The sequence below is a fragment of the Pantherophis guttatus genome, chromosome 6 (assembly GCF_059756535.1).
Source record: "Pantherophis guttatus breed Tessera chromosome 6, ASM5975653v1, whole genome shotgun sequence".
Taxonomy (NCBI): domain Eukaryota; kingdom Metazoa; phylum Chordata; class Lepidosauria; order Squamata; family Colubridae; genus Pantherophis; species Pantherophis guttatus.
Genome location: NC_142068.1, coordinates 33,207,106 through 33,220,635, shown reverse-complemented (window position 1 = coordinate 33,220,635; position 13,530 = coordinate 33,207,106). Strand labels below are relative to the sequence as shown.

Sequence of the window (13,530 nt, the reverse complement as noted above, 5' to 3'; positions counted from 1 at the left end):
AAAAAAGCACTCATGTTAAAGGACTGCTGGAAGGAGAGAAAGAGAGAGACATCAGTGGGATGGGCTTGAAATGCTCAGAAAATAAATTTAATTTGTACTCTTTTAAAAAAGAAAAAATGTTCACCTATAACAAACAAAATCTTTCAATTACAAAAAAAGACAACCAAAATGAACTATTAAGTATGATTGTGATCTACTCTTCTTGATTCAGTACACTACATATGTCCTAATAGAATCTCACAAAAGTTCCTAGAATAAAGTACCAATAATTAAAGAAATGTTAGGCATCAGAAAGTCAGCATGGCTGTTATGACAACTGCATTCAACTTACTAAAGTTATATAGGCTATTTTGATTTCAATTTCTTATGAAAAACAGAGAACATGTACAGAATTAGGTCATATTTTCCTGCTGTCCACATTATCATTAAAGCTGCTGATGGATTATGACAAAATCATGCTCCTGTATAAAGAGAAATTGCAGGAGAAGCTTGAGATTTATTTAATGTTGTGGTACCAAGACAATTACACAAAATTAACACAGTGCCTGAATTTAATAATATCCTAAATTCCGCTACTGATTAAATGGTTCTCTGTTTTGAATGCAAACCCACCAATATGTATTTGGGTAGAATTTGTAGAAAATACCCTGCTTTAGGACACAAGTTGCTTAAATGAGTTCCTCAAATATCATGCTTGGTTGAAACAGAAAGGTGATGTGAATTCTTGTTCTTTAGGGATTATTTCAAGCCCTTTAAAATACAAAATAATTTATTAGTTTCAGATGAGCTACCTCAGATAAGTCTCCATTTCTTGCATGAATTTTGGCCATGCTCTCCAACCAGGTCCTACGTAATTCAGGTGTACTTGCATATGAATTTGCCAAGCTGTATTGTAAGTCCACAAGCATCTCTGGATCCTTCTCATGTTCCTTCATTTGAGCCGTAGCCATTAAAACTGTTCTTATGCGTTTGGTCAAGTCTTTCACTTCTGCTGGGAAGTTACTGTTCTTTGGGAAAGAGAAAAAAGGGAATTTAAATTCACAAAATCTCTATTATCATGTTAAATGACATCTATTTGGAATAAATCAGATACTTGATAAATACAACTATTGCGTGCATCATAATGTCATAATACATAATTTGCGGTTTCTTCTTCCTACCTATCTATGATCAAATGACTTTCTCTTTTCTTTCACTGCACATTATCTTTTTTTCTTCTTCTCAGTATTGGCTTGTCATGTTTGAACAGAGTTGTAGTAGATATTTCTTTATAATATCAAACTTGGGATAACAAAGTTCTTGAGAGAGTTATTACTACTATGGTTTTAATGACAGATGAATTGATATATAATGCATTTTCTAGCAATTATATTATAACACGTATTCCCATTTGGCAAAACCACTGAGATAGCAACAAAAGAAAATATACTTTGGGATCCAACCACATTTAGACAGGATCCCCAGTAACTTATTTTTTTCCTATGGTTATACAGCCTTCATTATGCTGATAGAGAAATAATGAAGATGAGCTTCATATAACTCAAAGATGGCAGACTGATTCTTAAAGACACTATAAGTCACTACTGGGGAAATATCCATTGTCAAAAGAATGAAAAAAAATATTATCAGTATAAATAAATAAGCAGCTTAAATAAATAAATTACTTTCATCTGTTTGTCCCCATTAGCAAAATTATTTGTAATTGCCAGCGAATGCTGAAATCGAGAACCTCCAATTCCTGCATCTGCAATCAGTTGGCTTACAGCCTTGATGAGCTGAAGTGATGACAAGAAAAGAGAACATAAAGACAGATCACCAAACTGATAAATTTGCTTCTCAGAAGAACCACCAGATAAATTTATTAGACAGCGATTGTTGTTTCAATCTCTGTTTGTGCTCAAGGAGAAAACTAGTAACTTGATAGCATTAGATGGTTTCATTCTTATCCTTCTCTTAAGAATATGTGTAGTACATGAATACAATAAATAGTAACAATAATTAAAATCTTTCAATATTAAGTATGAAGAAATTTAAATTTTGGTAAGGTATTTTCCCCTCCCAAAAATAAATCAGGTATAGTTTTTGTCTCTAGGAGTCCCAATACTAGTTACTAGTTATAGTTATGAATGAATATATACATTCTGTTAAATAGTCTTTCAGTACGAAGGGAAATGTTTTGTGTTATGAATTGCAATTCCATCCAATTCCATGTATCTTGAGGCTGAAGACCGGTAAACTATAAGATATTTCTATAGAATATCGAATTTTGAAGGCTTTATTATTATTGTCGTTTTTATGGTCATTATTGTTATCATCATCATTCTGAGCATCTAACAGTCTAAAATAATATTTAAAGTAAGAATGAATTAAAACAGACGAGAGCATTCTGTGATCTGTAAGTATACTTTGTTCCCTCTCTCAAATGAATAAATGCAGTAACACTATAAAATCATGAGAAATTTCAGGCAGTAATTACTCCAAGGTGTTACCATACTAATATTTTCTTACCTGCAAATGAGACCTTACTATTGACTTTTGCTTATTAAATTCAAAGTTCTTTCTCATGAAAAAATAAAGCAGAGCAGAGGCTTCCATCTGTGTTGATTGTGATCTGTGATTACAACACTTAAGAATCTCATAACAGAATGATCCACACAAGTCAGCTTGCCCTTGGAAGAAGGCTGAAGGAAACTATATATATAAAAAAAGGATCAATACACATCTCTCATGCACAATTCCCCATAGTAGAAATTATCAACAATCTTACACTTTTGCAAACAGGTTACATAGCAAGTGAATTTGTTCTTGCCGAAGGTATACAATTTTAAAACCAGAATATATAAATTGTAAGAGACCTTAGACAGTAGATCATATATTTCAACTGTCTGCTAGGTACAGGAATCCATTAATCCATCTCTGGTGAGTGGCCACTATATTTGAAAATTTCTTTTTAAGAATTTTATACAGATTGTACCATTGATTAACACCTCTTATTTCTTCATACTTCTAATTTTCAACTGGAATTTCCTCATTTTTCATTTCAACCCCTTGGTCCTTGTATTGCCCTCAGTTTGAACAGAGAACAAATTTATCCAGTTTTGCTGATGGTGACCTTTTAATTATCTGTGGAACATTACACTATCTCCTCTTAGAAGTCAAACAGGCCAAACTCTAATTTCTTCTCAAAATATCATAAAACTTAGAAATAGAAATCATGGTTCTGCCCTTTGCTGCAAATTATCTGTTCAGAAAAGGTCTGTTATCTCTCAACAGCCAACTGAGAAGGATGAAAGAGAAGAAGGGATTCCTACAAATGAGAAGCCATATATGGTCTTACCTTACTCACAAACAATCTCAAAGCAGCAAATACATGCTTGAGAGCTGCTGCAGAGTTATTGATTTGTAAAAATAACAGGTAAGTATCAAAAACTTTCTTCATCATTGTATTCTGGCAATCTGACTGTTGCAGTTGTCTCTGAAAAGCAACAAACATATTTCAGTTTTTTTAAAAATTTAAACTGTTGGGAATTTTATTTCCTCCCCCTTCACCACTTTTTCTTTTCTTTTCTGTCCAAATATGAGCAGGCATTTTAAATGTTTTTTAATATTAGTTACGTTTTTCAAAATTTCTTGGAATGATTTTGTTTTTGCATCAGACCATCATTCTCTCTTCTGCCAAAACTTCATTATTATTTTCATAATGATGATGGTGGTGGTGGTTTAGGATCTCTTTTACCCAGCACTGCAAGCTATTTTTACAGTTTAATGGGAAAGCACATATTTTGGAGATAGAGGGCCTTAGTTTCAATTCTAAGCAAATCCTAAAAAGGCTAAGGTAGTTTTTTGTCTGCAGTACTGAAAAGCTATGCTAGATCAGTATACCATTCCCTGCTATACTGAAGAATTCTATAAAAGAGCATCTGATAGCATGGAATAGGGATATTAGAAACCATAGTAAAACATGTTTGGAAGTGCCAGGCTAAATGGATCAGTGAAGTAACTCTATACTCTTTATCATACTCATTTTGAAAGCTTCATTCATAGGCAGTATGCATGTATGGAACATTTCACTTGTGCGCCATTAAGTAACAATTTAGCATAAATTATATTATTTTATTTCTTTTTTTTCAAAGAGTTTTTATTTTTATTTGTCATAAACATATTTAAATGTACAATCTTTTATCCATCATTTTCCATTCATCTTATCTTTTAACTTTCATTTTTAGTTATTTGGGGCTGCTCTTTTACCATTTACGCTCCTTTATTTTACCACAACCTTTCCTCTTCTTCTCCCCTCCTCTTCCTTCCTCCATCTCTCCCTACTTTCTTCGTTCTTCCTCTCCTTCTCTTTCCTACTTTCCCTTCCCTTCCCCCACTCCTCTCTTCTTCCTCCCTTTCTAACCCTCTCCCCTCCTCCTCTTTCTCCTCCTTTTCCCTCTCTTCTATACCTCCCTCTCCTTTCCTCTCTTCTCCCTTCCTATCTCGCTACTCCTTTCCCTGTCTCTTGTTGGTTCCCTTTTCAATTCAATCTAGAATGGTATTTGAGCAACCCCGATTATCTATTTGTATCCATCTTCATTTCAGTTTCTTATTTATTTAGTAATTACATCTGTTTCATCATTTGCGTACATTTTTATAATAATCTCACTTTTTTCCTTTTCCCCCTTCCCCGTTTTACCTTTACCTAGGCATTGTCTGAGTATCTATTCTTCTAATTATTTTTTCTCTTTTTCATCTTTTCCCTATCTATTTTATCTCCATTCATATCTCTTTTCTAACCAATCATAAAATTTTCCCCATGTCTTAGTATAAATTATAGACATTGTGACTTTCATGTAAAAAGTTTGGCACTAAAAATGTTACCTGATGATTCTGAGTGAAAAGACATAACAGATCGAGTGTAGAAAGGCAAACTTCCGTTGCAATGTTGGCTTCCGTATCTACATAACTCACAAGATCTGTTTCATTAGAAGTGCCTACAACCAAATAAATGTTACAGAAAAAATGTTAAGTCATCTACAAATGACAATAGTCACTGATGAACTACCACCTCTCTTAAATATGCTTCTACAGAAAAGTAGGCTTTCTTAGCAAATTCTACTCTGAAATTGCTACTGGATTTCAATATTTGGTTTCAATATTTTCTCTAAGGATTTATTTTTAAGGAATTATTTTATAAGACATGCTTAAATAAATCATTATATACTTGTCTCTACATAAAATGCACTGATCATTTTTCACATTAAAATCTTATTTTCATATAGCAGTTTGAATCCTATTTGCTTTTTGGATTTGGTTTTGGACATATATTTCACCTCCAACTCTTTTCTTCAAAATTTCAAAGAAATGAGTTATTTGAAAAATATAATATTAATTTGAGGAATAACAGCGGTTCTTGTAACACTGCACTCACTTGATACAATTTAACATTTTTGTTGTAGTTTTAAGATTCACATAAAAATGAGATGGTTGGCTATACAAATTGAGCAAATGAATAAATCAATTTTGTCAGGGCTTGTAAGTGTTTTAGGACTGAATAGTCAGGATACAAATAGTAAAATAGTAAGACGCTGAGCTTGTTGATCGAATCCCTAGTGCTGCATAACGGGGTGAAGTCCTGTTACTTGTCCCAGCTTTGCCAACCCCCAGTTCGAAAGTACATAAAAAATGCAGGTAGAAAAATAGGGACCACCTTTGGTGGGAAGGTTACAGCGTTCCGTGCGCCTTTGGCGTTTAGTCATGCCGGCCACATGACCACAAAGACGTCTTCAGACAGCGCTGGCTCTTCGGCTTTGAAACAGAGATGAGCACCACTCCCTAGAGTTGGGAATGACTAGCACATATGTGCAAGGGGAACATTTACCTTTACCTAAACTTTATACCAAATTTTAATTCTGCATAAATTATACACATAAAATATATTATGATATTTATTTTTTAAAAATCCTATTTATGTTTATTTGTTCTTATAAACTTGTATTTTTAAAATAAATTTTTGCATATTTAAAAATGATGGAAAGCAAGAAGGGATTATTTGTATGTGCCAGAGAATATCTCCCTGGGCCCAATATAATATAACTGCTCAGTTATTGTGTACAGGTTTATTGTAATTTTTGCTAGTTTAGTAGAGGTAGAGAATCGATTTACAGCACTGACAGTTCAAACCTATGCATATCTGGTTTTCTGATTGTATTCAATCATGAAGCCTATTGGTTGCTCAGATTTGCTGCAAGATTTAAATTTCAATGAATTAATGCACAAGATTATCAATAAATAATAGGATGCTAATTAATCAACCTAATTTTTATCATTTTATAAATTACATGCATAGGAAGAATTTATGGTAATGAGTTCAAATATGAGAACTACATTAGAGTTATTGCTTTTATGTCTAATTTTTATGCTAAAAATTGTCTTAATCATATACAACAGCTGGCCTTCACTCTTAATGTTCCATAACAACTGAATAAGCATAAAGGACAAGAACATGGATGAGATCATAAAAAGAATATTTATACATATGCAAAAGCGTAAAATTCACAGAATACAGAACATAATCTAGGAAAACATGAAATACTTTTCTATAGATATTGAGATCTGGTAAATGTTTTCTGGTAAATGTTAAATCTGGTAAATGTTTATATATATATAAAACTGAATAATGAGACAACAAAACATAATAGCTATCATTATCTCACTTTATTTATATAATATTGAATGTAGAATATTTCATTAAGTACCACAATAGTTCCAGTAAATGTTCAACTACAAAATTTCCTGTTATACTTACTTGGAATGGTACTATCTATCATCTGTAGGAGTTTATGATTGGAAAGGGCATTTTTCCCACGGATTATTGGTAAAGTTTGGGATCTATGATGCTTGTGAACCTCACTGCTGGAAGCAGAATGTCCCCTGCAAAATGATAAGACAATGCTTCAGGCATATCCCCAAAGCTTTTCCAAATCTTAATTTAGACAGATTTGTTTTCTATCTTCTGTACTGCATCATTTCCAGACATGAACTGGGTATGTCTAGTTTAATGAAAAGAAGGATTAGGGGAGACATGATAGCAGTGTTCAATATCTCAGAGGCTGCCACAAAGAAGAGGTAGAATAAAACTATTCTCCAAAGCACCTGAGGGTAGGACAAGAAGCAATGGGTGGAAACTAGTCAAGGAGAGAAGCAACTTAGAACTAAGGAGAAATTTCTGGACAGTTAGAACAATTAATCAGTGGAACAATTTTCCTCCAGAAGTTGTGAATGCTCCAACACTGGAAATTTCTAAGAAGATGTTGGATAACCATTTGTCTGAAGTGGTGTAGGGTTTCCTGCCTGGGCAGGGGGTTAGACTAGAAGACCTCCAAGGTCGGTTCCAACTTGTTCTGTTCTATTCTATTCTATTCTATTCTATTCTATTCTATTCTATTCTATTCTATTCTATTCTATTCTATTCTATTCTATTCTATTCTATTCTATTAATATTTCTAAGAAAATAGTAGATCGAATTTAAAGCTTATTACACAATATATGGACGGAATTATACTAAGCCTTGCTAAAAAGAAAAAAGTTAACTAGATAGAAATTGTCCACATGTTAGTGGAACAAAGCTCTAACAAGTCAGTGGTATGCCTATCAAAAGTCTTGTAGGTATACCAAGGGATCCTTGAAGTAAAAAATTATTTGTACTCTTCTTGATTAGACCCAATAAAATGATAGTCTGGTATTCATAGTTATGTACATCTGAAGGCATAAGATATCTAGAAAGATATCTTATAAAAGAGGTATTTGGCACCATGGAGTCTAATTAGAAATTTCAACATGGGCTTTTAAAAAATACTATTTTGGTGGGAACTTTGAAGGTCATGTTTAAGAAAATTGCTTGGCAAGTTTACAAATAAAATGCAAAGTGTTATATTTTGGATATATATATCTTAACATCTTAATAAAAATACAACTGGGTCCTTAATATTTAATGTCATAGAAAGTAAGAATCTCCCAGGCAATAATGTTTTAAGAGATTATTCTAGTGATTTTTTACAGTGAAGTAATGGTGGAAATTTGACACACTGCAGCTGCTATGTTTTTGTTACAGTGAGACTTGATACTGATGATTAGATGAAGCAATTACAATGCGTCATTATGGAAAGCTTCCTTCTGCCCTCCCTCCCCCCATGTCTAGCTGTAAAATGAAATCTGTGTTTATTTTGAATTGCAGACCAAGGCAATGCATTATTTTTCCTCCTGCTGCTTTGAATGCATTCATATGCCATGACACAAGGAGATTATATTGGCAACTGTTATTTTTACATTAACTGCCTCTGAACAAACTGGTTTTCTAAGAACTAAATATCATAGTACAAACACAATTGAATCAAAAAGCTCAGCACTTTCTAACATCTGATTTCAACATATCAAAAAAGTCTACCGTGTTTCCCCGAAAATAAGATCCTGTCTTATATTTTTTTGAACCCCGAAATAAGTGCTTGGCCTTATTTTTGGGGAGGTCTTATTATTTTGGGATACGTGGAGTGAGACGGGGATCCTCTTGCCGTCTTATTTGATTTCCAGCTCTGTCTCCCTAACCCTAACCTGAGGAAATGGCGGGGACCGGCTGCTCATGCGTTTAAATATTTTCAGGGAAGGCTTATTTTCAGGGAAGGGCTTATTTTCGAGAAAACATGCTAGCACATGAGTTTTACTTTTGATTTTGGACACTTCTAAATATTTTTTTTTCACATTTTAGGGGAGAAAGTACCTATTAATAATATTATCAATATCATCACTAGCATCTACCTGCTGCTGAATCCTTCCAGATTCTCAATGATATATAACAACGGTATATGTACCCTCTGTTGGGCCATCATGGCTGTTTGGCATTAACCCTACATTTATTTTGTTAAATCTTACCACTGTGGTAGAAGCCCGGAGGTTTGACAGGATGAACTTGAGCCTTTCAATGTTCCATTATTCCGAGTGGTTTGAGCAAACTTAACTGCAGCAGCAATTTTCCTGATAAAAGAGAATAAAATAAAAACTGTATTATAATATCATTTATTACTATAAATATGGAGAAATTTATCAAAAAAGATCTTGTGTGGTATCATATTTATATCAGAATCATATTCTGTTATCAGAAAACAGGTTTCATAGCTAAGAATTCATATGAAAACTTTATAGTAGGATTTCCAAACACAATCCATATTATTTATCTCATTACACTAAACTTCCATTAAAGTCTGTTATGTTTTATACTTGCAGCATGTTCTTATGCAAAGTTTTATGGGCACCTAGTAAAAATTCACAAAAAGCATTTATTTATGATCTAGGATTCATTGTAATTCATACCATGCTCATCTAGATTCAATACTCACATATACTAAAGTTTCTTGCACTTACACATTAAATTCCACATATCCTTCAAATATTTTGCTACTTGTTTGATGAATAAAATATTACCTTACTATATTTCGTTTTCCTAGGTATCTGAAATTCTGAAGGCAAACCCTAAAATATATTAAAAAATGGAATAATGTCAAATGGTTTATCTTCACAGCATTAATTTATTTCTTTCACAAAACATCACAGCTAGATTTTGGTACAATCCTGGTGAGAATTCTATTAGTAAAATCATTCAGGTAAATGACCACAATCATGCTAGTTTCATGCAGCAACTGTTCTTTCTACTCTCTTCCCACAAAAACGAACCTTCAATATTGCATTTAGGAGACAGTTATTTGCTCTATAAATAGTCTGTGTCCTCAGGGTCTTTCAAAGAAAAAACCAAGAAAGTCCAGTTGCCTCCTGAAAAAGCACCATGACCTGGATAACTGATAATCTCTACAGACTTTTAGCGATACAATTTCGGATGAACACCCTTTGAATGGTATGGGAATAGGAATGGATTTCCAGAAGAAAAAATTGCAGACTACAGGAACCAGAAGGACTACTCAGGTGACCCTGAGGACACAGATAAATCTCCAAGTGCTTCAGTGACCCTCTAAAAGGATGCAAATGATCAGCTGTCTTCAAGGAATATAAATCCTTCCATTCCCCACTATTCTATCAGACCTGAAGAAGCTTTTTGAATGAGAAGCGAAACATCTTCAAAAGAAAAAACAAGAAAGTCCAGTTGCCTCCTTAAAAAGCACCTTTGGGTCATTTTCTGTAGTTTACTTTTCCCACAAGATATTTCTGTGACTCAAACCTTGCATTTTCTAAGCAGTAAAATATCATCAGTTCATATTGCAATGAAGTTAGACAGTGCCTGTGATGTTAATGAGTTCTTTTCTTTTATTCTTTTATTCTTTATTTATTAAACTTATACGCCATCCCTCTTGCTGGATGTGACTCTAGACAGCTTATAATCATTAAACCCAATAAAAACATTCAATTGATAACTAGTAACATTAATTTAGCTTAAAATTGACAAAGATGGAGAGGAAGGGAGCAGCATGGAGGGGGGAGGGAGGGGTCTTATCTTAGTCTATTAACCACTTTCAGAATGATGTACCCCTATTGGGACTCAGGCCAGTTGGCAAAGCCAGGTCTTATTTGACTATGACAAGCTAAGCAATTTTTTTCATTCAAGTTACAATGTAGTGAAGACAAGAAATATTACCTATGATATTTCTAGAGTGTACATTGCGATCTCTTTCTTTTATTCTTTACTAACTAAGTAAAGAAAAAACATTAACATTTCACAATTTAAATCATGGAAGATTAGAGAGATTGATAAGCTGCATAAAGTTAGATGGGATATGCATTTCTTTTGAAAGATTTAAAAATATGGGAATTGAAATATATAATCATTCTTCTATTTTATTTAATACCAACAGCAGCCTTGGAAGAACAAACCTCAGAGTGAGCTTACTCTAAAATGCTGAAAAAATCTGTTATTTCTGTAAATGGTGCCCTCTGCCAGTAGGAGATCAGTGTATCTAGGAAGAGACAACAAAAACATATGAATGTATTATTTATTCTCTTAAATCAAGTTATCATACTCTGTGTTAAGAGTGAATATAATCCATCAGATGGAACCCAATGGCAATATTTACAGTGACAAGATTTGTTATCAACATTTGAAATACTAAAACTACCTTGTTAAATCTTTTAAAACAAAACCCTACTATTAGTTTTTATACATGTTTGTTATCAATAAATCAATGTTATTTGCAGATGTTAAGAAATGAATAAAGAATCTGTACTGTCTAGAGCAGGGATGGCTAACCTTTTTGCCATCGCGTGCCAGGGGAGAGGGCGGAGGAGGTTTGGGTGCACATGTGCCCACACCCATAATTCTATGCACCCACCCCGTGCATGGGTGTGCGATCCCCCCTCCTGGCACGCGATGGCCCTGTAGGCCCGTTTTTCTTTCTCACCTGACTCCAGATCCTCTCTATGAGTCTAGAGAGGGTGAAAACAGCTTTCCCCACCTCCTGAGAGGCCCTTTGGAGGCCAGAAACGGCCCATTTCCCAACTTCCGGTTGGACAGGAAATGACTTTTTTGCTGTCCCCAGCTTCCAGAGCCTCTCTAGGAGTCTCTGGTTGCTGGGGACAGCAGAATAAATCACTTCCTGTCCAACTGCCATCACGGGTTTGGACTCTAGGCAATAAGAGAGTGGATGCATTTTCTGTGTCCTTACTAACGTCAAAAGACTGATATTGTGGCATTGGAAAGATAAATGTATGGCTCCTTTCACTCATTGGATTGAAAACCTAATTATACCTACCACCTATAAGTGGATTGATTATAAACATAAGACTTTGAATGGACAAATATCATGAAATATAGAATTCATTTAAACAAAATATAATAGGTTAAACATGATTATATAGTTACATAAATGTTTTAGAAACATATATGTACCTGAATTATAATTGTGTTACTTAACTATATAAAGAATTATAATTATACTAAAATGCTAATTATGCTAAAATGATACATAATACTTTTTTCCTAAATTGTATTTTTGTACTTTTTTAAAAAAAAATCTTCTATTTCAATGCTGACATTGTAAACAGCCAAGTGAATACTGTAAAGCGCTATGGAGCAGTATATAAATCTAAGTGTTATTTCTGTTATGTTAGGTGTATGTAAAAGTAAAAAAGGATTATGACAGGCTTTTAAGATTCTGTTAAAAGAATAACCTGACGGTATTAATATACTCTCTTAGAGACCCCATTCCCTTCTATTCTGAAGGACTGACAGATCATTTTTCATACTTGGATGTATTTTATTTCAAAAGCTCTTTACAAACAATTTATGTAAACTTATCTGAAGAGTAACAAGATTTTTTTTATAGATATGCTGTTGAGAAGGAAGAATAAGAAAGACAAAGCAGGGAGAAAGATAGTAGCACTAGTAGAGAAAAGAAAATGCACATTGCTGCTTTAAAGCCTCCCTCTGTTGTCTTGTAAACCTAGCAACCAAGAGATTTCTTCCAAGAGAACATAATCTTGAGCAGAAAAGTAAGAAAGCGGGCACAGATACGGTTTACTATTCACCTACCTTCTGAAACTGTTTTCATAATATGAAGAAAACACATTAAGAGACTCCTTGTTTCTGCTTGATCTAATTTGTCAAAACGAAGAGCTGATCCAATTAAAGACAACGGCCTTACAATCTGTTGTGGCAAAACATGGAGAGTCTTGATAAATCAATTTTACCTCCAAAATGTACTTTATATATACACCACTTTGGTTATGCCAGTTTGGTGTAGTGGTTAAGGCACCAGGCTAGAAACCTCCTGCCTTAGACATGAAAGCCAGCTGGCCAGACACTCTCTTTCAGCCCAGTTCTCCTCACAGAGTGTTGTGAGTGTTAGGAAAATAGGAAGAGGAAGGAATATATGCTTGTTGCCTTAAATATTTATAAAAATAATAAAGGTGGGATATAAATAAATAAAAAAATATAAAAACAAATATAAAATAAAATAACTATAGCACCATGTGAAACAGAGGCAGCTGCATTAGAGAGTTGCCATTAAGTGCTGTATGAATGGCTCCAAACACTCTGAATTATCCTTCCCCATTAAAATCTGAAGTATTGTGCTCTCTTAGTTCGTAGAAATATATACCTTTTCACAGGCTTCATTTGTTTCACTGTTCTTTTCATTGGTACTTGGGTTAGAGTCAAGACTTCCTAGGGAACCTCTGGAATCAGCACGGTTTGCTGCAGGAATAACTATTGATGAAAAAGCTGGAAACAAAAGCCACAACGAATGTGCTAAATGATGCTTATGGACACGACAATTAAGCAGGATGAAAACCAAAGAACAGTATGTAACATTGACTAGACAATGTTAAGAAAAGCTACAAGTCAGTTAATGAAGATGTGGCTATGAGCTGAGTGCATGAAACAGAGTAAACATAACGACAAATGCAATGATACATATTTTGCTATAGATGGTTTCAGACACATTCTCATACATGATGACCAAAAGCCACAGAAGTAGAAACATTTATTGAGTATGCAATTAGTATTACATCTTGAAATGCATCCGTACAGTATACAGTACAAACATTACT

At 33.9% G+C, this 13,530-nt stretch overlaps 1 protein-coding gene across 14 annotated transcripts in view; it reads right to left on the bottom strand.

Moving 5' to 3' along the window:
- DOCK10 (dedicator of cytokinesis 10) overlaps window positions 1-13,530 on the bottom strand; it is a 166,510-nt gene that overhangs the window by 17,921 nt on the left and 135,059 nt on the right. For 11 of the 14 annotated variants that reach the window (XM_060682894.2, XM_034439393.3, XM_060682895.2 and 8 more), the window contains exons 35-45: window positions 13,080-13,201; window positions 12,512-12,626; window positions 10,874-10,940; window positions 9,460-9,507; window positions 8,911-9,012; window positions 6,791-6,915; window positions 4,864-4,976; window positions 3,338-3,475; window positions 2,509-2,691; window positions 1,665-1,775; window positions 792-1,007 (exon numbers count right to left, since the gene is read on the bottom strand). In XM_060682894.2, the coding sequence (XP_060538877.2) occupies window positions 792-1,007; window positions 1,665-1,775; window positions 2,509-2,691; window positions 3,338-3,475; window positions 4,864-4,976; window positions 6,791-6,915; window positions 8,911-9,012; window positions 9,460-9,507; window positions 10,874-10,940; window positions 12,512-12,626; window positions 13,080-13,201 (1,340 nt within the window). The remainder of the gene's footprint in view (window positions 1-791; window positions 1,008-1,664; window positions 1,776-2,508; window positions 2,692-3,337; window positions 3,476-4,863; window positions 4,977-6,790; window positions 6,916-8,910; window positions 9,013-9,459; window positions 9,508-10,873; window positions 10,941-12,511; window positions 12,627-13,079; window positions 13,202-13,530) is intronic. The other 3 variants (XM_060682896.2, XM_087872667.1, XM_087872666.1) reach the window with 1 other exon arrangement.